The 24,905-nt window shown below is 40.6% G+C and overlaps 1 protein-coding gene across 1 annotated transcript; it reads left to right on the top strand.

The window, feature by feature from the left end:
* The first annotated feature begins 1,236 nt into the window (after window positions 1-1,236).
* scarf2 (scavenger receptor class F, member 2) lies at window positions 1,237-20,049 on the top strand. The gene is made up of 11 exons (XM_075467411.1): window positions 1,237-1,902; window positions 4,080-4,138; window positions 4,233-4,334; window positions 5,504-6,023; window positions 6,512-6,730; window positions 6,856-6,984; window positions 7,348-7,451; window positions 8,526-8,640; window positions 8,921-9,018; window positions 13,717-13,872; window positions 14,943-20,049. The coding sequence occupies exons 1-11, from the start codon at window positions 1,793-1,795 to the stop codon at window positions 16,175-16,177; spliced, it is 2,847 nt and encodes a 948-aa protein (XP_075323526.1). The 5' UTR covers window positions 1,237-1,792; the 3' UTR covers window positions 16,178-20,049.
* Window positions 20,050-24,905: the final 4,856 nt, after the last annotated feature.

The raw sequence follows: 24,905 nt of genomic DNA, 5'->3' as shown, positions 1-24,905 counted from the left end.
TTAACTTAACTTAACCTTATAGGGAAATATATGTGTTGTCAAAGTCACATTTCAGACCTATTTCAGACGTAAACAGCTCCAATGAGTAGTGATTTTCTTTTTCCTTCTAAACTGCTGATACGGTTTCATTTCAAAAAGGAAAAAAAAAAATCAGCAAGAGTCTTTAGTGTTCTTATAAGCCCCCCTCACTTGTAAAATGTGGTAAGAAGAAGCCATGCTTGAAGTGTATTCACACAAAGAAGTCACGTGATCAGTACATCAGAAGTCAAGTGATTTTGATCAAACATAAGAAAAAGAAGAAAAAAAAACTTGGATGTCTTAGATGATAAACTTAAAGACATTCAAATGTTTAAAAGATCTAAAAGACCAAAAAAAAAAAAAAACACCAGAGAAAAAGCACTAAAACTGCAGATATTTGTATCAGAACTCTTTTTTGACTCAACTACACACTTTTCAGTGTAACAATCCAACGGTGTCACATATAACATGTGACTAAGCAGGACAAAACAAGCACTTTTATCTTTTACAACGTGTTACTACGTTTTTTCCCCCTTTTGTTTACATGTTCAATGGAGGACTGTTATCAGTAATCAAGTGTTTTTACTTTGTTTTGTTGTTACTTTTGCCTAACTGAGAAGTCTCCAGTACACCTTCTGCCACTGGAAAAAATAACTGAATCATGCCTGTCTCGGATTAAGAGGCCTGACACTTGCTTTCACTGGATTTAATGCAGATAGGTTCTACATGTCAGCATCAGTTCGTTTCTGATACCACAAGGGGGCGCTGCTGTCTCACATGTAGCCCCCCCCCCCCCCCCCCACACTCTGGGGACAGCGGAACACACTTTCCCTTCCATCAATTAAAAGCACTTTGAAATTGAGTTTGGAATACAGTTTTTAAGTAGGGTGCTGCTCTGCAAATCATATCTAGACTACCCTTTTGATTTATTTTGAACAGTTTTTGTTTGCTCCAATAAATCTAAGATGAGACCTAAATGCTGAAAATGATAATATAGACTATTTCCAATCATCACGAATAAGACTTTTCTGTCATATTTGTTAAAACTAGGACTGTTTTTTTTGTTTGTTTGTTTGTTTTTTTGTTTGTTTGTTTTTTTACAGAGGCCATTGTAGCAGACCGTGTTGCACACAGGCCTATGTAAATTTGGTGGCGGAGGCATGGCGCACAAAGCCAAAGATAGAGTAACAAATCAGGAATTTCCCTCCTGCCACTCCTGAGAGCGCAAGACAGGACCAAAGTTACGGAGAAAGCGCTTCTCCTCTGGAAGCAAAAGGGCGAAACGGAGATCATCTGCATGACTTTTCCTCCCCCTACAAAAATTACCAGCTATCCACACATTTCCAGACGAATTGAGGGAATTATTTTGGCGATTGTTTGGTTTTACTTGTGACTCTGAAGCCATTTGCCTCATGGCTTCTTACAGAAGCTTTCATGGAATGAACAGCGCAATGCAGGAGCATCAAGAATGCTGTGATTGATTTGGGAATTGGGATTTCTTTTTTCTTTCCTTTTCTTTTCTTTTTTTTTTTTTCTTTATTGTGGTCGGGACAGCCACCCCTGATCCGTTTCTCCCGTGGCTCAAGTAGTTGTAAGACTCTTTAAAACATCCGAAGAAGACGGATTTAGTTGCTCACTTAGATTGTCTACATCTGGATTATGCTTGTGAGAGAAATTGGAGTGTAAAAAGTTCAGCGGAGTACCAGCAGTATTACTTTGGAGACGGGACATGCGGAATAAAAACGGCGTCTAGAAGGATGCTGCTGCTTTTACAATGGAAGTAAAGAACTATTTTGTTGTTGCTGCGGTGGTTTGTCTTTCCTTCTGCTCCGTTTTCAGCCAAGAACTCAACCCTAAAGGCAGGAATGTGTGCAAAGTACCTGGGTAAGAGTCACCGCGAAGGGAAATAGTTTTATTCCACATGTTTTCAGCGTGTGCATGTTCTGCCTCAGACTTTGTCTGCCCAGTAAGCGTATTTTCTTAGAACACTTCCTTGAGATTTGGAAAGAAAAAAAAAAAGTGGCGTCATTGGACTCTTGAAATTGTGCTTTACCGCTTGCTTGACGAAAAAAAACCAAAAAAAAACCCCCTAAAAGGTGGCACTTGTGACTTGTCATCACTGTCATTGTTTGCAGCGTTGGCCTCGTGCACAAATAGCGGTTCTCACTCTCGTGAAAAAAGTCGTCGTTAATGTCTCATAAAATATAACGTGTATCTATCTTTACATGAAGGCAGTTTTTCAATATATCCATTATGACCTTTTTTTTTTTTTTTTTTGCGAATACATAAGGTCTCTGTGCCCCTGTAGCCACAGCAGGAGGAGTCCGCTGGAATAGGCAGCAACACAGATGTGCAGCCTACATCTGGTTCAGCTTTTTCATTTGCTCTGTAGGGGGCGCTCCGATTGGCGCTGGCAGCACTCGTGGCACAGTTTTATAACACAGTGTTGTCGCTCACGAGCTTTTAAAAGTAAAGTTTTAATTTTGGAGAGCTAGGGGAAGTTTGTAGAGAGGTTTAATGGAAAAAGGCTGATGTGGTAGTTTTATATTCACGGAATCCATATGTCCAGACTGCCTCGTCTCAGTGTTTAAAATATCAAAAGAAAAAGAAAAGAAAAAAATTCTTGAAGATCCTTAACTGAGCCTGTGCATGTCCAGCTATTGGTGTACAAGAACAGCATCCAAGTCCACAATTAGTGACTGTGGAGTCCAAGATGGTTGGACGCCCGTCCAGAGAAAGAAAACGTAGGCTAATCCAGGGCTCCTAGAAAGCTCATAAAAAAATATGCTTCTATTTTGGGGAATTTGTTTAAATGCATCTTTTATTTTTTCCAAGTTGCTTGACCTCCTTTGGATGGATGGATACACACATTTTTTTTTTTAATTTCCTGTGAAGCACTTGGACCCATGTAAAAAACAGCTTATCAAAAAAGCCACACGCTGCATTTTCCAGTTTGCTCAGAATGAAAGTGTTCAGGAGCCGTTCTTCAAAAGCTTGTTTTGTGGTGACATCTGATAACAAATGAATTGCTATTTAGTGATAATTCGGGGATATCTGTTGCTCTTAAAGTCTGACATTTTGCCCTCCCTTTTGTATTCAGCATTCATTACGGTGACCTCTCCACTCACCACTCACTTTTTTTTCTATTGTACTCATAATGGTTTTATTTTTTCTGCCTTGAATCACATGAATAGAAGGAAGTAGTTCAGTATTTATCACTACTTGTCAGCATTTCCAATATGTGTCCTCGCATAAATAAATCTGCTTCTGAATCTAGCAGGAGTAGCAAAACAGTGTAACTATGATGGTGCCTGTTAACACTCATTGCTTCCCAGCTTTAAGTGTTTCTAAAAATGTTTGGGATTAGAAAAACCTGATAGCCCCACCCAAAAAACAAAAAACAAAAAAGAAACTTTCTGAATTCGCTTTATGTGGGGTTGAAAGAAACAGGAAATTACAGATTAATTACAGAAAACAGTAATTGTAATGTTATTACAATAAATTATGATTAGAAGAGTCGAAGATTACAGACGTTAGCTGCATGATCTTCAACACGTGCCTGTTTTGGCAGGATAAAACACAGTGCTGCTCCGTACGCCTTTAATGAAAGCAAATGGACATCTTCAAAGAATTTAGGGGAAGCTGACGTGTTACTGAGGCCCAAAGAGGTCACAGGCGTGGGAGGAAGAGGAGACCCATCCGTCCTCTCCTGTCAACCCTAAAGCTGTCTGCAAAATATTGTGTTTGAATATTAATGCTCCTTGCACAGAGGCAGAGGAGGGCTAAAGATCCTGATGAAATACAAAGATTATTTGGAGCGTGCACATCTTGAACAGACTGAATTGTTCAACAATATGCTGAGCATTGGCATCATGTACTGTGATGCTCTGTGTACGTTTGCAGAGTTTGGCGTCAGCCACATCAATAAGAACTGAGAGATCAAGCAGGCGTGAGCTGGGTGTGGATGCTACCTCTTTGATTTGCATTTGTTTTACTTCATTTTCATGCAGCGCTCCATCTTTCCTCTCTCATTCTGTGTCTGATCCCTTTTTTTTTTCCAGGTCATCAGGATTGGTGTGCTGCAGCGGATGGGGGCAGCTAGGGGATGAATGCCTGACACGTATGTACAATAGTGCTCACATTTATCAGCACATGTCAGATGTCTCATTGTGTAAGCCAACTGAATAAAAATGGCCACTTCCTTTTAACACTAGCTCTCTGTGAGGGCAACTTTACCTGCAAGGAAAATGAGGTGTGTGTCAGGCCTAATGAATGTCGCTGTCGTCATGGATACTTTGGAGCCAGCTGTGATACTAGTAAGTGATTTTATACAACTGCAACTTTTATTTATGTTTTCAATTCAATCTTTTTTTTTTTAATGTCCAGCATCTCTTGATTTGGCACTTAAAGTTCAAAAGAATGGAAACTATGTCTTAAAGGGCACTTAGTAGCTACTTATAGTCACAGTAGGTTCAAAGTCCGTGGGATTGGTTGATCCAGTACTTTATTTTAGATTTACTGTTGAAGGAGCTGCCATGAAATTATGGCCTGACACTCATGCTGCTCAGTGAATGAGCCTCATTGGCTTTGCTAAACATTTGGATTATCTTTTGCATTTTTTGGTAAAATGGCCCAATTTTATATCAGTAGATTGAGTAGATTGTTCCCATCAACACATACTTTACCAACCGCTGTGATCCTTTGTTTTTATTTCATATCATCCTTTTACTATGACTGCAAAATGATTTTAGCATCAGCATTAACCGTTTTTGTTTTCGCCACATTTAGTAAAAGCATGCTAACGTATGCTTAACATACATGGAATTTGTGATCACAGCAAAAATGAAAACTGATCTCACAGATATGCGTGATATGTGACTGCATTAGTACCACATGCACAATCAGTTTGCAGCTTTGTCATGGTGGCACACACAACTGTCCTTGGGGAGTATGCAATGATCCACTTTTGGGGGCATGTAATGTTTATTTTCGGCGTGTTTCATTAGATTTGGGTAAGGCTTTTAACATGAAAACCCTAGTTTGATTCCTGAGTCGATCGTCTTGCCGTTCTTACTCTTATTTTCTATCAGTTCAGGCTGTAAAAACAGTTGGTTCGGTTAAGACAAATATATGGTTTTACTTGAATTTTCATCTGCATGAATCAATATCCAGCCCTTTCACAGAGGGATTGTCAAACTGGTCAACGAGTCAGTGGAACAGAGCCTTGTCAGTTTCAGTCCTGCTTTTTCTGCAAATCATGTGCTCTGAAAACACAACATGGTGTTAAGAAGTTGTTGTAATTTCATGTATTTCTATAAGACAAACTTGCAAGCATCCCTATGTTAGGTGTTGTTTATATGTTGTTTTTTCTTGTAGTTCAAAGTAGAAATGTGCCCAAGTCCATAATCTAAGTGTAATTCTTACTTTTGTTTAAAGATATCTGACAAGCCTTTTCACATTTCCTGATTGCACTGTCTTTTAACAGAGTGTCCTACCCAGTTCTGGGGCCCTGACTGCAAGGGGAAGTGTCATTGTTACCCCAATGGCCAGTGTGATGACCTGACCGGCGAGTGTACCTGCAACCATAATCGTTGGGGTCCTAACTGCGAGAATGCATGTCTATGCCAAAAGGGCAAGTGTGACCAAGACACAGGGAAATGCACATGTCACCCCGGTGTCTGGGGTCCTCAGTGCAACAACATCTGCTACTGCAGCATCAACTCCGTCTGCGATCCGATGACCGGGCGGTGTCTGTGTAATCCTGGCTGGACGGGGAGGAACTGTGCGATCCAGTGTAACTGTAATAATTCACCATGCGACCAGTTCACTGGACGCTGCCAGTGCCGGGAGAGGCTGTGGGGTCCAAGATGTGAACGATACTGCCAGTGCGTCCACGGCAAGTGCAACCAGGCTGACGGCTCGTGTACCTGCACGCCAGGATATCGTGGGAAGTTCTGCAGGGAACCATGTCCTGCTGGATTCTATGGTCAAAACTGCAGGAACAGGTGGGGAAAGAAAAAACTTGGCAGAGAGAAAATGTACCATTTCAAAAAGCACAGGAAACATGCAGTTTTACAGATGCTTAGTTTTCAGTTTCCTCATCTGATACATATTATAGTACAGTTTTGTAGTTATGATAGGAAATAAGAATCGTTATTGCTGCAGGTGATAACCCTTAATATTTCTGAACATGTTACTTAATGGGGCAAAATAAAGTGAGATTGGGAAGCTTGTCTTCGCATTATCCCATAATCGTCAGCCAGTATGTAAAAGCAATTCAGGTTAAATGCTTTACCTTCCATGGACTGCGTCACACAATGCAATTGCCAAAAAGAGCTCAGCATGCGTTCCATGTTGTTTATCGCACTCTTTAAATGACTGTGAGAGCAAGAATGAGCAAGAGGAACTGATCCTTAAAACATTACCTTGTGGATGAGAAGGGAGATCGAACAAGACAAGTTACCTTCATTCTGTTTTTATTGGATGCCACCAGATGTGGGCACTGCAAAGGCCAGCAGCCCTGTAAGGTGACGGAGGGGCGATGCATCACCTGCGATAGAGGCTGGAATGGCACGCGCTGTGATCAACTCTGCTCCAAAGGCTTCTTTGGCGAAAACTGCCAGGAAGTATGTCCCACCTGTAAGGACGGCCACCACTGTGACCCCATTCATGGCAAGTGTTCTCACTGTAACCCTGGCTGGATTGGGGACAGGTAAGAAAACAAACACACAGAATGCAACTCAGGACCATGATAATAAACACCCATTCTGCAGTACTCATACCAGTACATAACAGTACTCATAACTGTAATCATGGCATTCTTTCTGTGTGTCATAGGTGTGAGGTGCGTTGCCCCAACGGCACATACGGCGAGAACTGCGAGAACAACTGCAGTCACTGTTTTAATGGCATCTGTCATGTTGTCACTGGAGAATGCCTGTGTGACCCAGGCTTTTATGGCACCTAGTAAGTCACAAGACACTTCATAGCCAGAAAAACACATGTTTATGACCTTGGCAGCTTTACAGTACACTGTGAAAAGGTTTGATGGCTTTCATAGTACATTTGTTACACATATGTCCGGGAACTGAAGGATTCAGCATATGTTTTGAAACATATTTGTGTGGATTAAAGATACACTTGAGACGGAATGGTGAAATTCTTATAAACTCATTACAGAAAATAAACTGGAACTCATTACAAAAAATAAGCTGGAACAAACGCCTTAGCGTAGGATCCATTTTCTTTCCTCTGTCCCATTCTAAGCATCTGTTACTTGGAATGAACATTAGACCATGTTTTTTTTTTTGTCTCTCCTCCCTACCTAAGCTGCAACATGACCTGTCAACCTGGCCAGTATGGAGTCAACTGCAACCAAACCTGCTCCTGTCATGACAAGAACTGTGACAGTGTGTCTGGTGCCTGCCATCTCCGTAAGAAAACCTTCGTTTTATAAGAGCAATCTCATCTTCCGCGGTTATGGAAACTAGTTTTCTTCCTTTTTCTCTTTTTCAGTGACAAAAAAACGAAACAAAGTAATACTCTATATACTGCACACACTGAAATAATTCGAAGTGTTTGTCCAGAACTTTTTATTAATTGTCTAACAGTTGGCAGTGCACACTGAGTAACAACAAACATGTCTCTTGTGTAGTGGGAGACTCAGGGCCCTTGATAGCATTTCCAGAGTAAGACCGGTGTCCTTTTTATGGCTGTGTTTGTTGGCTCTGTTCCTGTCCTGCCAGAGTAGAGGGACAGGAAGAGAGGAAGAAGAAATGAAAAGGGGGCTGGAGAAATGGAAACGAAAGAAAGAAAAAAAATCACGATTTGAAAGGAGAAGGCAGACATGGAGAATATCACTGTGCAAGATAGCAAGGATTTTGGCCAGTGGACATGATGGTGGTGACAGCTTTTCACCCTAACATCACCCCCATCCGAATTCAGCATACCACGCCAAGACTGCCCAGCAATCCATCTCCGATTTATATGACAGCGTAAAGATATAAGGGTCACATCCAGTTACCCCTTAACCGAAAAGTTAAGTTCTCCTCTTGTTCTGTCCCTGCAATTGCAAAATGATGTCCATACTTATGCAATACAGCACTTATTATCTTTGGGGTGTATCCCACGTGAAGAGGGAGGGGTGCTAATAAATCATAGATGACTTATGATGACAGGCGTTTAGTAAAGAATGGGTGAGAGGAGGAAGCAGATTGCAGGAAATCTACAATGAAAGGGTAAGTGGTGTTCATGTCTTTTGGGAGGATTTACGCAACACCAGGGTCTATCAGTATTAGGAAAGCCATCACATGAACAAAGATCCTAAATGTAGTACTTTAATGGATCCCGGTAATCTGGCCATAATGAATGTAGTTTTCTAAAAATTGTAAAACTTCCCCAAATGCCACGGTTCTCACAGTTAGCTATGACAAAGAAAGTTATTATTTGAAACTGGCATTCTCTCACCAATGTGGCACACCCAGTATTCCCTGCATTTTATCTTTCAGAGCCCAACCAGCGGATGGGTGTGATCGCAGCTGGTTCCCTGGTCTCCTTTTTATTGATTGTCCTCCTTTCACTCCTGTGCTGCTGCTGCCTCTGTCGACACAAGGACAACCACAAGTGAGTGACAGATAGGACTTGTAATGGAAAATGAGAAAGATACAGACCTTTTCCTTTTTTTTCTCTCGAATATCAGGTTTTGAAAATAAATGAATGTATATGAACGTTATTCTAAGTACTCTTTTATATATTGACATTACTGTGTGAATAGAAAACGAGCAGCCCTCGAGCCCTCAGAAGAGGCAGAGGCCCAGGTTTTAAATGCCTCTTTTGAATGATTCATTTTGATTTCCGTGGCGTCATCCCTTTTCGATGCTAACCAAGACAACTCTACCGACAGCAAAAAGGCCAAACGGATCTTGTGTGGACGATTCAGCAGAATCAGCACCAAACTTCCCCGTATTCCACTGAGGCGACAGAAACTGCCCAAAGTAGTCGGTAAGCCCCAAATCTTTTTCTCATATCCCACCACAGCCCTACTAGAAGCTGCATTTTATATAATCTTGGTCTTTGGTGTTCATAACTCAAGACTTTTAAATGCTTCCAGTTTAACACTGAGACAGTGATAGCAAAGAATGGCAATTGATGTGAGCAACTTTGTTTTGTTTTTTTTCAATGCTACCTTATTCTATTGCATAGATGATGAATAGGGTTGAAAAGTGTATGGTGACTGCCAGGCAAGGATGGGGTTTCATTTGAAAGGAATGCACTGGTTTTAGAGACCATTATTATTCTTGGCACTCTGAAATGCCATGTGTTCATATTATTACAACCCTAAACTTGGTCCAGCCCCCCAACCCCCATTTTCTCTACCCTTTTCCATCGTCCTCTTCCCCAACAAAATTTTTCTTGTACTGAGAAGCAGGCTGTGTTATTAAAAGAAGGCAAGTGGTTGTTGGGGGCGGGGGTCGTCTGGTGGTGAGTGACGTGTTATCAAAGGCTGCACTGTTTGGGTGGACGCTGCACCTCCGCTGCTCCATGCGGAGGTCTCGTGGTGTGTGTGACAGATCTGTGTGTGACCGCAGTTTTCTTTTTAGCGTAGACAGAGGAGATATGCTGATTTTTTTTTTTTTAAACCCCATCACAAACAGTTTGTCGCAGCTGTTTTTGTTCAGAGTTAAAAGTGTGTTTGTGAATGCAAAGTTCATTATCTCAATTTCCTTAAAATATTCCAATGTTTGAGACAGCACATCCACACTTTGTTGCAAGATAAAGAAAATGCCACTGAGAAAAAAATGATCATCACTCATGTTGTACGAGTAAAAGTGAAACGTTCCCTCTATAAAGTCTCAAATGTGAAGATTTTTGGATTTTGTGACACAATCTGAAGACATACATCCAAGGATACTTGCACTCTGGGAACTTCGACTCTTGTCCAACATTTTAAAGGCTAAACGAACAACTAACCGCTTAGTGACACGGAGCAGCTTAAAATGTGGTTTGAGCTTGAGCACGGCTAAGAATTGCAAGTCAATGTTTTGAAAGAGGGCTTTCAGTGTCGATGTGGTGTGGAAGGAGCAAAAACATGACGACCCCATTTCTTTTCAGTGAGAAGCATCTCAGTTTTCCAGGCATTTATTCAAGCTCTAACTTCTCTACAATACAATAAGAGCTTAAATGAATGTGTGGAGACTGCAAATAAAGAAATTCTCATGACTTTTACCAATCAGAATTCCCACTATAAAGCATCCCACTATAACCAAGTTTAACCAATTGCTAATGGTCATTGTCTCTTTTCTTCTCCCTCGTTGGTCTTATCTAAATTTCTGCTGCTCTGCTTTCTGTTGGGCTGCCCACTGAAGCAGGATCTGCCAGCATTTAGAAACTCTAAGTCTGTCTAGAGCTACACAGTCCTGCACACACACATTCCAGAGGGGGCCCAATGGGGTTGGAAACAGGAAGTGGTCAAATTTACCCAAGTTAGTGTCAGAGCTGTGATTTATCCACACTAAGGTCAGCGGCAACACATGTGGCAAGACAAAACTGAAGAAGGAATCGGGGTTGAGGATTAATTAGGGGACAGAGGATAACATTTGCTTTTAGCATAGTTAGCCTGAGGGTAATAGCTACAGAAACACTTGTCACCTATTCCCCTCTTGGCAACAATAAGACTGCTTGCTTGTAGTTTAGCATTCCGCTCTAAGCATATTTACTCCACGCCCTGCATATTCACGTCTGTCCGGCATTCCTTGCGTCTTCCGTGTTCAAATGTTGCCTCTTGAATCAATGCAAGGGAAGCACAATCTGCTTTTTTCTTTATTACTTATTCAGGGGAAGTTGGCTCGGGATTGCAAATGTGTTTGCAGCAACATGCAGAATGCAGTTTTGAATTGGGCAATAAATTAGGAAGAAAACTTTCTCACACTCTAAAGTCCATTGTAAAATCATCATCTTAGATGGAAAACATAGGCTAAGAGTTGATAATGTGAAATATATAAATAATTTATTATTTCTGGCAAATTATTCCACTAGTCTTAACTCAGATTTCCAGAGCTGGATTAGGTACTCCAGTTGTGGACCACCTCTCTAGCCTCTTTACTCTGTCAGCCCTACTGAGCAACTGTGGTGTTTGAGCTCTGCAGCTGGGATGGGTCAATAATACCCTGTTGTGTAGGCCTTTATGCAGGGGAGGGATCACAGTGGCGTCCAGTCTGTAGCACAAGCTGCCCCACGAGACCCACAGTCTCAAAGTAGCAGCTTTCAAGGGCAGTTGTTGTTCATCACTGCATATAGTTAATCCTGTAAATGTCCATGTGTTGGTTTGTCAACTAGTATGGCTAAGATCATTGCATAGGTTAGCTGCTCTGCATTCCTCAGTCCCTCAGAGTTTCTGCCTGCCTGCCAGCTGTTGTACAGTGAGGGCCCCACACATGGGCAGCAATCCAAACAGCACTCCTATTGGTTAATTCTTATCATATCAATAATTACAGTATTTTTCATTAAAGTTAAGACAAAGAATGTTTCGAATCATACTCACCTCTTGTTAAATATTTTCTTGGGCTCTGTAGTAGCTTGTTATTAATCAGCATCAACCACACAAACTTGAACAGATTTTTTTTTTTTGTGCATTACATCAATCTCACATTGACTCCACTACAGCATAGAAAGAGCATGTTGGAAACAGGAAGTTGGAGCCTTTTGGTGAAAGTCCCCTCTTGATGCCAAAGTATTTCTTATTTTTGCTTTGTTTCTGACCCTTTTCACACATCTGCCTGTTTTTTTAAGAATGTGCAACAACTCAAATATTTAGCCAACAGGTATAAAGTATGTCTTCTGGCAAAATGTAACAAAATACTTGAAAAGAAATACATTCCCATAAACTAGAGAAAAAATAAAAATGAATTGAATGAGTCATTTTGTTAGAGTAAGGACTCAAATATACTGTCCACCTGAGGTAGCTTCTTTAGTAATGTATAAACAATATGTCAAATATTTAAAGTAAGTTATTAGGAAATTATTAAAAGCAAAAGATATTAAGCTCCAAGTAACATGTTGTGAACTAGATGGATGTTCACAGGAAGCAGCAGACTAAACATCAGACTGGTTTATAACGAAAATCAACCAGACATGTTTGGTTTACACTTTCTGGTGAGAGGAACTTCTAAACAGATCGTCGACAAAATGTAAATTCAGAATATTGAAGTGTTTTGGTGTTTCTCGTTTGGCTTTATTTATATGTGATGGAAACTTGGAGAACTTATCATCTGCCTGGACCAGTATCCTAATTTACAAGGAAGGAAATTATTGGGATCGTAAAGTTAAAGAATTTTTCCTCTGCCCATGTTTTCACACCCAAGTTTTATGAAATTCAGTGGAGGAGTTTTTGCAGACTTTGACAAAATGTTATTACTGCATGCAAAAACAATAGGAGTCGCAATGGGAATTTAAAAGGCTTTGTGAAATCTGAGTTATACAGGCAACCTATAATTAAGTTTTACAGTTGAAATGCAAAGTCAGTTTTTCACCTAATGCTGTTTCTTGAAGCCAAAGAGATTGCAAATATCGAGCTGTGGGTCTCGTAATATAGCACTTTTTGTTGTGATCGTCAAACAACAGCAAAGAGGCTACAGTTTGTTGCTGAGCATGGTCTTGGTATAGTCAGAGGATTCCTTCCACGGAGGGTTTATCTCAGGTTTAAACAAACGGATGGACTCATGTGTCATCGGGCATGTAAACAGGAGCATCTGATGTGGTCGGTCATGTCGAGTTAACGCCCAGTGCAGTTTAATCCAGAACTGCACTGTTCACACCAGATGGGAAGATTAAACCCAAGTATGCCTCAGAAACCACAGCTGTCCTGAGACTGGAGGGTCAGCAGAATGCTGCAGTGTCTGGTGGGGGATGGGACGATGAAGATATCGCAGGGAAAACAGTGAGAAGAAGCTCCATTTAGCCCACATAAAGTTGAAGAAGATGATTCAGTGGAGGAAAGTCATTTGCGGAACACCGAAATTCTAGAAACGACCATTCCATACCATTAAAAGATAGTTAAACTTGTTTAGCTTTTAAACAGCGTGTCAAATATTTCCCTGTCCGTTTTGTGGCTGTTGTAATGACATGCTTATTTGCAATTGTCACAGCTCAGTGAATTTTAAAGGGAATTAATCATATTTTCTGACATAATTATTATACAGGCTACCGATTTCTTTTTGCTTTCTTATGTGAGGGTTAATATGTCAGTTTATTTCCCTTATAGCTTGAATGTTTATAGTTTTGGTAAGCAGAGCTGCCAGCCCACCAAAAGCAATATTGTTAATCCTCGAACTGATCAGGCATTTTGTAGATAGAATGGTTTGCATTTCTTGTATATCATTCCCCTCACTAATCATGAAGTTTTTGGGGAAAAGTTTAATTCCATTCAGCAGTGGAGGTTTATCGAAAAACCATCAAAATGTGAAAATAATGAAGAGCTTTGTTGAAATATCAGTTTTCACTTTTAAAAGCCCATAATGTTGAAGCCTGTGTTTGTTCAAATGAAAAGCCAATATATATTTTTTTCTTCCACAGGGCTCACATAAACCAATGCTTTCTACAATTCTGCTTTGAGATTGAGTGAGAACAGACTGTTGTTCTTGTAACACAGTCCAAAACCCTCTAAATGACCTTTTGGCTTCTGCATTTGTTTTCCGTTCTCAGTAGCCCACCACGACCCAGAGAACACCTTCAACTGCAGCTTCATCGAGCCCCCCTCTGTGGCCGAGCAGCCGTCCCCCTCCTCCTGGTCGTCCCAGGAGTCCTTTTCCTCGTTTGAGAGCGGAGATGAGGGGCCAGTTTACAGTGTTCCACATGAAGGTTAGTCATCACATGAATATATAAACAGTTTGGTTATCTGGAATGACGCACATAAATCCTCAATTTGTCTTTGGCACAAGGGGCCTTCATACGCATTCACACAGACAGAGCAGTACATGTTTCTAAAGAGGTCAGGCTCGCTGGTGTAACTGTGCAGTGACTCATGCATTTCTGCAAATCTCATTATGGGGATAACTAGTTTCTAATCATATTCCATCTAAGTCCAGGTTTTACTTTGTGAACAAGGAAAGTATAAACAGGAAATGGAATGGTCTACTCAGCATAAGGCACTTATCCATATACTATGACTAACTCCTTAAAGTGTGATTCCATTGACTGTGGGGATTTTTTGTACCGTTGACTGATGGTGCCAAAGTTTTAGTTTGCATTATCAAATTAAGTAATGAAGATATCAAGCTTAACATGTGTTAGTTATTTTCTGTTGATAAAGAAGGTCTCCTTATAGAAGTAACAATCAGATTCTCACTTTAAAAGCAACGTATATTTAATGTATATATTTTGTTCTCTACTATCACTTTATTCTGTTTTGTTGTTACAAATTGCTTATGGCTGATTGATTGCCAGAATACACCATAAGGCCGATTTCAGACCAGAGCGTGGCGTGGCGGCAGCGAAACGACGGCAGTCTTACGCCGGTTATCAGGCGGTGTGTTCAACTTGGCTTTTCACACCGGACAGTCCGCGGCCGCGGTAGTTCTGCTCCAGCCCTGTCTGCATTCCCCATTCATTTCAACGGGACACCGCCGGCCGCCGCCGGCCGCTGCCGGCCGCTGCCGTCCAAATTCCGCTCGAGTTCTATTTTCCAAAAGCAGCGCGGGACGGAGGCGTCTCCGCGCCGCTACCGCCCGACTACCGCCGCGTCGTTGTGCAAGGACAGATCTGTTTCCATGTATTTTCACCTCCGCCGGTGAAAATCGCTTCCGTTCCGCCACGCTTTGCCGCCCTGGTCTGAAATGGCCCTAATAGACCGTATAAGGCTTTATAAGTAAAATCTGAATGTGCATCGAACTAACAATATCCTTTACTATTCCTCTATAAATGACTGACAGAATCTATCAATGAAAGCAAAGAAAAGCAGAGCCCCAGCCCTGCTGCAGAACAGCCAGAAGAGGACCCTTATGAAAAAGATGAAGGCCAGTACACCACACTGAAAGACACGAGTGTCACCAAACCAGACAGCAGCGAACAGACCCTACACAAGTCCTCTGATAGCGAAGGTTCCAACAGCGGCTCTGAATCCACACCTGCATTACTCCGGCAGTATGCCTGCATTAACCGCCTCTCCAAGCAGTCTAAGGAGGATGAGGGCAGTGGCAAGGACTGGGATGGCACTCCCACACCAGAAGCCAAGCGCAATGGAAAGCCACCACCTTCACCTGGCAAGCCCAAACCACGCCCACCAGACCCATCTACAAAGCCCAAAGTGTCATGGATACATGGTAACACGACAGGGTCTCCACAGCCAGAGCAGCAAGGGGGAATTAAGCCAAATGCATTATCCAAGGAGAAAAATAGGAGCTCCAGTGATGGCCTTTCCAAGAGTGAGGAGCAGCAGAAAATGAAGGAAAAGAGTCGAGAGTATCAGAAGAAACAGGAGGGGAAGGAGACGGATGCCAATGGCTCCCCAGGCAAACACAAACCTCTGCGAGGTAAGAAGTCTGGGGATGAGCACAGCAGCCCGAGTCATATGGAGCACATCAATGGTGTTGTTCAGAATGCCCTCAAGAAGATTAGTGGCTTCCATAGCTCCTCACCTGATAAGAAGAGTGTTGACAATCCAAAGCAGGCCCCTAAGGAGCCTCCCAAAAGCCCAAAGGTCATTCATCCTCATATGAACTCTGAGGCTGCCACGCTACTAGCTGCTCAGCTCAAGGAGAAAACCCAAAGCATCAACAGGAATGAAGGGACAGGACTAACAAAGACCAATGGTCTATCTCCAACCAAAGGAAGCTGGGAGAAGCCAACACCCCCACAGAAAGCCAAGAGAACCACCTCAGGTGGACTTAACCAGCAGGGTTCCACCAAGCCCCTGTTGCCCACCTCGAACAGCCTCCAGAAGATGGTAGCACCTGTCACCAACAACTTTGGAACCCCTGAAGCCAAGAGCCCGGAGAAGCAGGACTTGAACGGCTCCAGGACAGGGGACATGTCGGATGCTACACCAAAGAAAACTCCCATAAAAAAGCCACCCAGGAAGAAAGGCAAGGAGGGTACCTTGGATACACCTGAAAGTAAAACACCCCAGCAAAAGACAGCCATTATGCCACCACAGGTAGTGAAGTAAGTGTTTTTTTTTACAACAGATTGCACAAAGTTTGTGATGGATTTTACAGACTAAAGACTGAAATCAATTTGTTAGAAGGTTAACCACCACATAGTTTTCTACCAAGGAATAACAGGTGTGCTGTGAGTTCAGGACCAGTCAAGAGCAATAAACTTTTAAACCAGGGGTGCAATTGTGTCACATTGGTGAGGTGTATTATAATAATTCTCTATACAGGATTGTATTACACTTCAAGAATCCTTTTTTGCGTAACCATTATGTATCAACCTCACACCACAACCTGTGGCTAAACCAGACACAACTGTGTGAGCAGTGGCTCAAAGACATTATCTGATTACATGAATTCATCTTTATACCCCAGCATTGCGTCCACAACTATGTTTATATATGGATTGATAAACTGTACTTTAAAAAGCAGGTTCCAGAAAAACAGCTATTTTCATGTATGCTCTTCACAGGTACTAGAGAACTAGGTGCTCTGACGATTGCAAGCTATTCTTTTGTTTGTCCTTTTTTACTTGGGGGGACCAACACGCAGGAATGCATTTCTATAACAAAGCAGCTCAGTACTTAGTAATCTTCAGTCCCAATACTAAGCTTTATTATTTGCAGATGCAAGCATTTTTAAGTACTAATAGTTATGAATAAAAGTTTTAAAGCTACAGTGAGATTTTTCAAAGGGCCTAAAAACACAGCAGGAAATAGAACTAGGACAATGTTTTTTTCCCTTCAACCTCCAAATAACTAGAAATAGTATCCTACAATAAAAATAAACCGAGTGTCACAATGTTAATAATTTTATATTAAGGCTTTGTCTTTCATAATTACAAGACACTTTTAAAGTACCACAGCAGTAGTTATTAATCCACATTTTTAAGTTTTTGTCATTTAAAAAAAAACTTCTCATGGCCTTAAAATGGCTTTGGTATGATTCCTCATTATCTGTGAGGATGCTAATCTGGCTCCACCCACATCTGCACCAGCCAACAGATGACACTGCCTGCTCTATCTCTGTTATGCTATGCAGTGATCATTTCTGAAACTGGGGTATTTCATCAATACAATTGAACTTAGAGTGATCTTTATGAAAGGAAAGCTAAGTTACAAAGTTAGCGCTACTGGGTGGCCTCTTGCTGCGCCCTGCAGGAAAGAGCAGTAAACTCTGCCATGCAGCCTAACCTTAACCAGTTCAATTGATCTTAAACAATCCAGCCAGACATATATATCTCCACTTAGTTATTTAATCTGTTCTGCGCAGAGCATGCAAATCAGCTGCAAAACCCCACCCAACAAGTAGGGATTGGGTCATCCCATCTTTGATGTAGAACATACAGAATGTCTGACTTCACCTTTCTGAGACTGTAGGTGGTGCTCTGCAGATTCAAAGTGACATTTTTCAGCCATAGTATGTATGGCAGATTTAGCAAATAATGCGTCCTGTAACTCATAAAATAAACATCTTATAGACATGTTAACAAGTTTTAAAAACTTTATTTTCATTGGGAGGGGAATTTAATTCCTCTTTACCGCACTACCATACACAAATATAGCATTTTTTAATTTTACATCTCATCCTTTAGTTGTAATTCTCGTTCAGTGATGGCTTGTTCAATCACAAATCTTTGATCTTTCTCCAAAAACTTTTTACAAAGATTTTTTTTAACCTCTTTCTTACTAGTGCTATCTCACCACAATCACCAGAATGTGCTCTTACTGTATGTTTTATTCAGTCAGCAAAACCACTAAACCCAAAATTAAACCCCAAGCTCTCCCGTTTCCTCACTTCATGTCATTCTTATAAATCACTTTAAATTCACAAGCTTTCTCTATAATTAAGGAACATTTTCAGTTTTTTATGCTTTGTTACAGAAAGACTATGTCCTCTTTGGTAATTTGAACGTTGTCAAAACAGTCACTGTTTTTACTGATAATGCTAGAGACGTATTATATCTTGAGTCTTTGTGCGATCTCAGTTTACCCAAAACATTAGGTCATTGTCACCTTTAGATTATTCTCATTTCCCATAGATGCCATCAGGATAAAGTGTGAAGAAAATCTTGTCTGACGTATTTTATTCCTCAAGGATTACATAATCTGAAGTTAGCAGATTCGTGCTAAATTAAATAAGATGTTGTATTTCCTTGCTTTTGGGTAAAACTGAAACTAAATGGTACTTTGCCTTGTGTGTAAAATGTGCCTCAACTGTGGATCGGTTTCAGCAACAGAAGCTATGCTTGGCTGATCGTACAGCCAATGCTTATTTCAAATGTTGATTCTAAAATGAGTACATCTAAAACAGTCTCTGGGTGGCATACCTAAAGTGGTATAATCCAGTTTTTAGTTCAGTGTTTAGTTGATTGTTGTTTTCAAAGAAGTTCTTATACATATTTTTGAGCTATAATGGATGGAAAAGTAAGCAGAAATTGATGTTAATCTGCCATATTTTGAGCTGAAGGATATCACATTCACAAAATGTCTTGGTAGTATGTCTTTTTATTGAGGTACAACACATTTCTTTGATTATTTTTTTAAAACATTTTTACTTGTATACATTGTGTACTTTTTTATTATCTTTGTAAGCTGTGCTTATATGAACTTTTAGGTTCTTCTGTTTTTCTTGGTGTCAATGAACTGGCTTTCATGTTGTATTTGCTTTTTTTTTGTTTTTCTTTGTTGCTTATTTTGGGCTCTGAAGGAAACCTGCCGTATGAGTACTTTTCATCTATAAAGTTTACATTGGCTTTGTAATTGTTCTCTGTTGATGTTATTGTTTGTGTAACACTTAACTGCATGACGCAGAGTGTAATTATACGGCATTATGGCTGCAGAGGAAATCTGTAACCTTCATGTTCCCTCCATTTGTCATAATCGCTTCCCATAAAAAAAAAAATCACACAGAAAGAATTGTACAATACTACCATAATACCACTGTGGAAACAACTGCATATACCTAAATCCATACTATTGTATACCTATGAAGTTGCGATTTTTTGTCTGACTGGTCCTTGCCTGTTTTTATAGGCTTATAGAGCATTTTTGTAAAGAAGGGCCTGAAAAGCTGCAAAAACGTCACCAACTGTAAGGTATTTTTGTGTTTTTTCGTTTGTTTTTAGCCTCTTTGTTTGCCAAAATGTGTATGGTTGTTAAACTGGTGTTTCTTCATTTACTTCTTTGGAATAAAAAGAGCAATACATGTAGCCGTGGTCAAACAAGAATTAGAAAAACCTACTCATTTAATTTACAGTGAGAGTCACCTTATTCTTATTTGCTTCCTCTGTTCTTATTGGGTCCTGACACCCCTTTGGCTTCTTTTCCCAGTGTGTTTCCCATGTACATTCACACAATAAGGTGTAAAAGTGTCCTATTATTACCACACACATCTTCTGAAATCTCTGAAAAGATTCCTTAGGATGCTGATTGATATTTGACCCTTTCCTGCCACTCTGTATGGTACACTGCTGAATCCCTGTACAAGTCCTGAAGCATTCTGTCACTGCAGCCCTTCAAAGAGCCTAAGGGTACCAGGGGACTGTTGATTTGGCTCCTTCAGGACGGATTGGGACAAGAGCTCTTTCATTGAAGGTAAAACAGTAGAAACTTTGTGCTAAGAGGCTAATCACGCGCTGCATATGTGTCCTCTTTTGAAGCGGAAATGGGGGTTATAGCAAAAACTGGGCCACAAGGCAATGAAGGAGGATGGATACACAGGTCATGTGATGGGTAATTGGAACCATAAGAGAAAGAAACTTTGTATCTTATTCCACTCTTGACATAGGCTATAAATGTATGCACTTGACTCATAAAACTAGATAAAACTTGATTCAATGAAAGTTGATGGAGAGTTTGAGTGTGTGTAAAAGAATAACTCATTAAATTCTGTTGTGGACTGGTATCACTTTCATTAAAATTGCCAAAGTAGGCTACTAGCACTTTAATACCCGCCAAGCTTATGTCAAATGCTAATTAGCGAATGTTAGCATGCTAACACACAACCTAAATGATTCTCATTATACCTGTTTAATATCAGTTTGTATGCAAATATTAGCATGTAGCAAAAAATTCCATGACATACAGATTCACAAAGATCCTGTATTCACTGTTTGTCCGTTATTAGACGACAAGATTATTTAGTTTAGGCTCTTCTTGCTTGGACCCTGTAGCCTTTGTACCTGGTCTTAAGTCTGACTCAGCTACCACGCCTTGAACTCTCCAAATCAGTTTTAATTTGTTTTTTCTTTTTGTTTTTAATGACTTGTCAGCCCAATCCCATACTGGAAATCTGCACACCCTCAAATTGTCCCACTTTTCATGTGACAACATCTTGAAGTCAGATTTATATCCAGAATGAAGAGGAATGTTGACACAACTGCCTCCATCTGCCCGTCCTAAACTCGCAGATGGAGAAGATTCCCAGCTGAGTGTCCCAACACATGTTCTTTAGCTTTTCATCCTTCACGTTGTGGTAAAGTCACAGATTGAAAATGTTCTTTGCGTGTCACCGCTGCACAGCAATGCAGGATAAACTGTGTTGCTTAGCGTCTATTTTGATGGATTTCTGTCCCTGCTGTTTGTGAATTGACTTGGATGAGTGATGCTTATGAAAACTATTACGATACTTGGTTTTTAAGTTAGCTAAGAGAACTTTCCTTTCTTTCTTTTTTTTTCGTCTTATTGACCTGGTTTTGGATGTTTGCTAGACAAAAGAAAACAAAGGAGTAACTGTACAGGATAATTCAAAGCTTGGACAAAAAGTCAGTGTAAAGGCGTGTGAGAATGGGGTTCGGTGACATCCCTGCTGCCAGTCTAAACATGACTTGGAGCATAGGTGCACTCGTGTGCCATGTCTTTTGGAGCAGTGAGGCTTTAAAACTCAGGCCCGATGAGTCAGCCAAAAACCCTGGACTTGAAAAAAAAAAAAAAAAACTATTCCAGTCCTTGTGTTTCCATGGCAACAGGAACAGATTGGAACCACATCTGGTAGCCATTTCAGTCCCTGCAAGGAGAGGAGAAAAGAAATTTATGAGTGAGGGGGAAAAAGACAAATATTTTCTGCAATGCAAAGCAGAAAGAAAGTGGAGTCAAGTTACACTTGAAAGTGACTGAAAATATTAATTTGACCGTTGAGTCAAAGACGTTTTAGTTTTTTTTTCCAATTTCCATGTAAATTCAGAATAGAGAATTTAGCCTGTTGGGAGAATTCAATGGAAAGCACTGTGAAAGGGTGAGATTTACTGTTGCCATAGACAGTATTTTTGCAAATAATTTGAGAGTTTTTTGCTCTTAGAAATCGTTGTTATGCATTTGCACTTCTAAATCACAGATAAATCTTGTTTTTAAGTTTTACATGCTGTATATTTTTGTTTCTTGTTTACTAACTCACATACACTCATGGGGGAAGTGTGGGGTTCAGTGTTTTGCCTAAGTATACTTTGACACTTTGTGAAGAGCCCTGGCATTAAATCACAGATCTTCTGGTTATAGAATGACCATTACACCCGCTGAGCCGTTTAATGACCCTAATACTAATCATCCTAATACTTGCAATGTTCGTGAACTTTCCAGAAATTGTTTTTTAAAAACATCCATGTATAAGTGAGTATGAGATTTTGATGTTTTGCAAGTAAAAAATCATATTTTGTTTGCGTTCAAATAACTGAGTGCTTCAAAGTCTGAAATCAATGTGTCTGTTGCAGCGAAATTTTCTAAAATGCTGTCATTTCCTTGCATCAGACACAGCCAGAGGAGGTCTGAAAATGCTGTTTTCATCTCTTATCCCTGTCGACGCTGTGTCTGCGAAAAGCGCTGTCTAATTGCAGTCCTTCTTACACGATAGATGTTGTTTCTCAGCCCTGTGGAAATGCAGATTCTATGAAATTACATTTACTGGAAATGGAGCTGGCGCTTTTCTTGAGCCAAAACCACTGAGAACTGAGGTCAGCATGCAACCAGAATGACAGGGGGAGCGGCGCCAGCATTGGTTGTGTGTTCATAGATTTCCAGTGGCATCTACATGCTCTGTGATTTAAGACTGTCATTATAATAGACATGGAACTACCTTTAGTTGGCAGAGAATTAAAATAAACAGCTCTTAATGCACAAATGAAGCGCAACCACAAAGCAAGGCGATCTCCCAAACAGATGCTGAGAGAAGACGGCCGAGTATTGAAACTAGGTCAGAAAAGTGAAGGAGTTTTTGTTTTGGATAGAGAAGCGCATCAGTATTGTGCTTAATGCTGTATAAAGAACCTAAAAAAACATTTATATCAGTTTAACCATTCTACTGCATCCGTTTCCTCTTCCTTGAGCTGAGCTGATGCATCATTAGTCCAGCAGAGTTGGGACACATGGGACTTGTGTGAAAGACACATACATACAGTTTTCAATATGAACAGTTCTGTAAATGTGTAAATACAAATTAATATGAATAGTCAGACATATAGTTCAACCACAGCCTTTGTCTACATCCAGGCTGAGGCTTCTTTCTTCTTCTTTTTTTTTTTCTCTCTTCTCTCCTCACATGGAGGGGGTGTGCAAACAGTTGTCTGGAACTTCAAATTACCCTGGATTTTCCCCCTTTGTCAGCATAATTTCAAAGACTGTATTAGCGGAGAAGATTTTGATGGCTAATAGAAAGCAGATCAGTCAGATGCCTTTTTCTAAGTGTTACTTTCTTCCTCTTTCTTCTTTTAAACCCTCTTCCATTTTCTTGTGTCTTTTACTGTAGTCTATTTTCCTTCTTCCCATTCATTCCTTCCCTCTTTCCCCCTCCCCCTGTCAGTTTATTTCCCTACACACCCATCCATCCGCTATCAGTGCAGTAAAAGTGGGACTTCAGACTTCATAATGTGGCCTGCATGAGGTTTCAGCTTTCACATAATTCCAAAAGCTGAACCAAAGTGTTTTTTTGTTTTTTTTTAAACTTTCCTCCCTGCTTCTCACTTACTCCATCCTGGAGCAGCAGAAAGAGAGATATTGGGATGGAAAATGATCACAAGACCCAAGGTGTCTGCCAAAACACAAGAAAAATAAGTAGATGGCTTATGTTTTTATGCACTGAACCCCAGCTGTCCCGACAATCAGCCCAGTCTGTGACCGGCGAACTGTAGCTTACAACAGCTTTGTTATTTGAGATGCGAACTTTCACTCCAACGGTAAAATCTGTAACTTAAACTTTACTAAAACCTGTAACTTAAACCTGTAACTTAAACAGGTCGATGCTTTTTTGGCCAGCAGGAATATGTCCACATTTTGCTTTATCTGAAAACTACCTAAAAAAGTGGAAACCTTGTCTACAGTGGATAGTGTTTGCTGCAGTCCTCTGGCATGCAAAGTGAACTATACATTTGAAATGACTATGTATTTGTGATAGTGTGTATACACACCTGTGGAATATATATAGGTGTATAGGTATACCCTCAGGCTTGTTCTATTTCACAGTAAAACACTAGAGTCATTATGGGGAGCCATGTGTTTCTGATTACCCAGACACAGATTAGAGGGAGGGAGCAGTCCTTGCTGTCTGTTAGCCCCTTGGCTTCTCTAATGTGGCCAGCAACTTGATATCCATCTGTGCAATTCCCTCCACCAACCTTGCCCCATTCCCACCTTCACAACAAACCTTTGCCCACATTTTGTTGCTACCATCTTTCACCTCATCCCATTCTCCACTGAAGTACACAAATACTTGAATCGTTGTTAGCTAAACTATTTCTACGTGACCCACATACCACGCCAAAGGCTGTCACTGCCGAATTCTTGTAAATGTGCTCTCAACACTAATCGCAGTTTAGGCTCTGCTGCGTTACAACCGAGGACAGCAGTGTGTTGTTTGTTGTTGCCTTAGCAATCTGATATGTTGGTTGACCACCACGGGGAAAATTCTCTTTTGATTTTCCACCCACAAGGAAGGTCAGAAGTCAGGGTGAGACACAGAACAGTGTATGAGGATCACGCTGACCTACTCAAGTCAACGATTAGACAGTTCTATTAGGAGCAGTTTAGGGTCTTTTCATTGGGTCAGTGGGGTTGACTTTCTTTATGTAAAGATATTTTTGTAAGCAGTCCTTATTTGTGTTTATGCACCCAGATTTGTCCATTCCCTTCTAATGAGCCAGATAGCATTTACAATAATAATGTAAAGTCTGAAGTTAGTTAAAAACAGCCAATAATTTGCAGGGAAATGTCCTCGTCCCTGCCGGTACAAGACGCATCTTCTGCCAAGTCCAGCAGCCTTTTGCACCCCTGGAGCCACTTATTCTAAGTCATGGGTTCCATAGCTTACCACAGGCAAAACCAACACTGTCACAAGTCCCTCAGCTGAAACAATCATAAAGGTAACATAAATTTGTTCATACCTTTAAATACAGCCCATAATGCCATCCTGTGAAGCACTACCTCTATAAGTGACAGGAGGGAAATGCGACTCAAATGAGCATCTTCCCGTTAGAGCAGAGGTCAGTCTCAAAAGTCTTTGCTTTAAAGAAATCTAATAAGGAGACTTATGTTCTGAGTTATGTTTGGTTAATGACAAGACCACACTTTTATTGAAACATCTGTCATTTAATGATTGGATTTAGGCAATGTCATCAATTGGTTAGGGTTAAAAAAAGGTCACGATCAAAGCAAAAATGTCCTTTCATAACACCACTGTCGCCCCTGTTGATACCATTTTGCTGGTTTTCATACAAATACAAAATGTTCCAACAAAAGTTAATCACTTCCTGCTTGG

Source organism: Odontesthes bonariensis, chromosome 6 (genome assembly GCF_027942865.1).
Source record: "Odontesthes bonariensis isolate fOdoBon6 chromosome 6, fOdoBon6.hap1, whole genome shotgun sequence".
Lineage (NCBI taxonomy): Eukaryota > Metazoa > Chordata > Actinopteri > Atheriniformes > Atherinopsidae > Odontesthes > Odontesthes bonariensis.
This window is presented reverse-complemented; position numbering and strand designations above follow the sequence as displayed.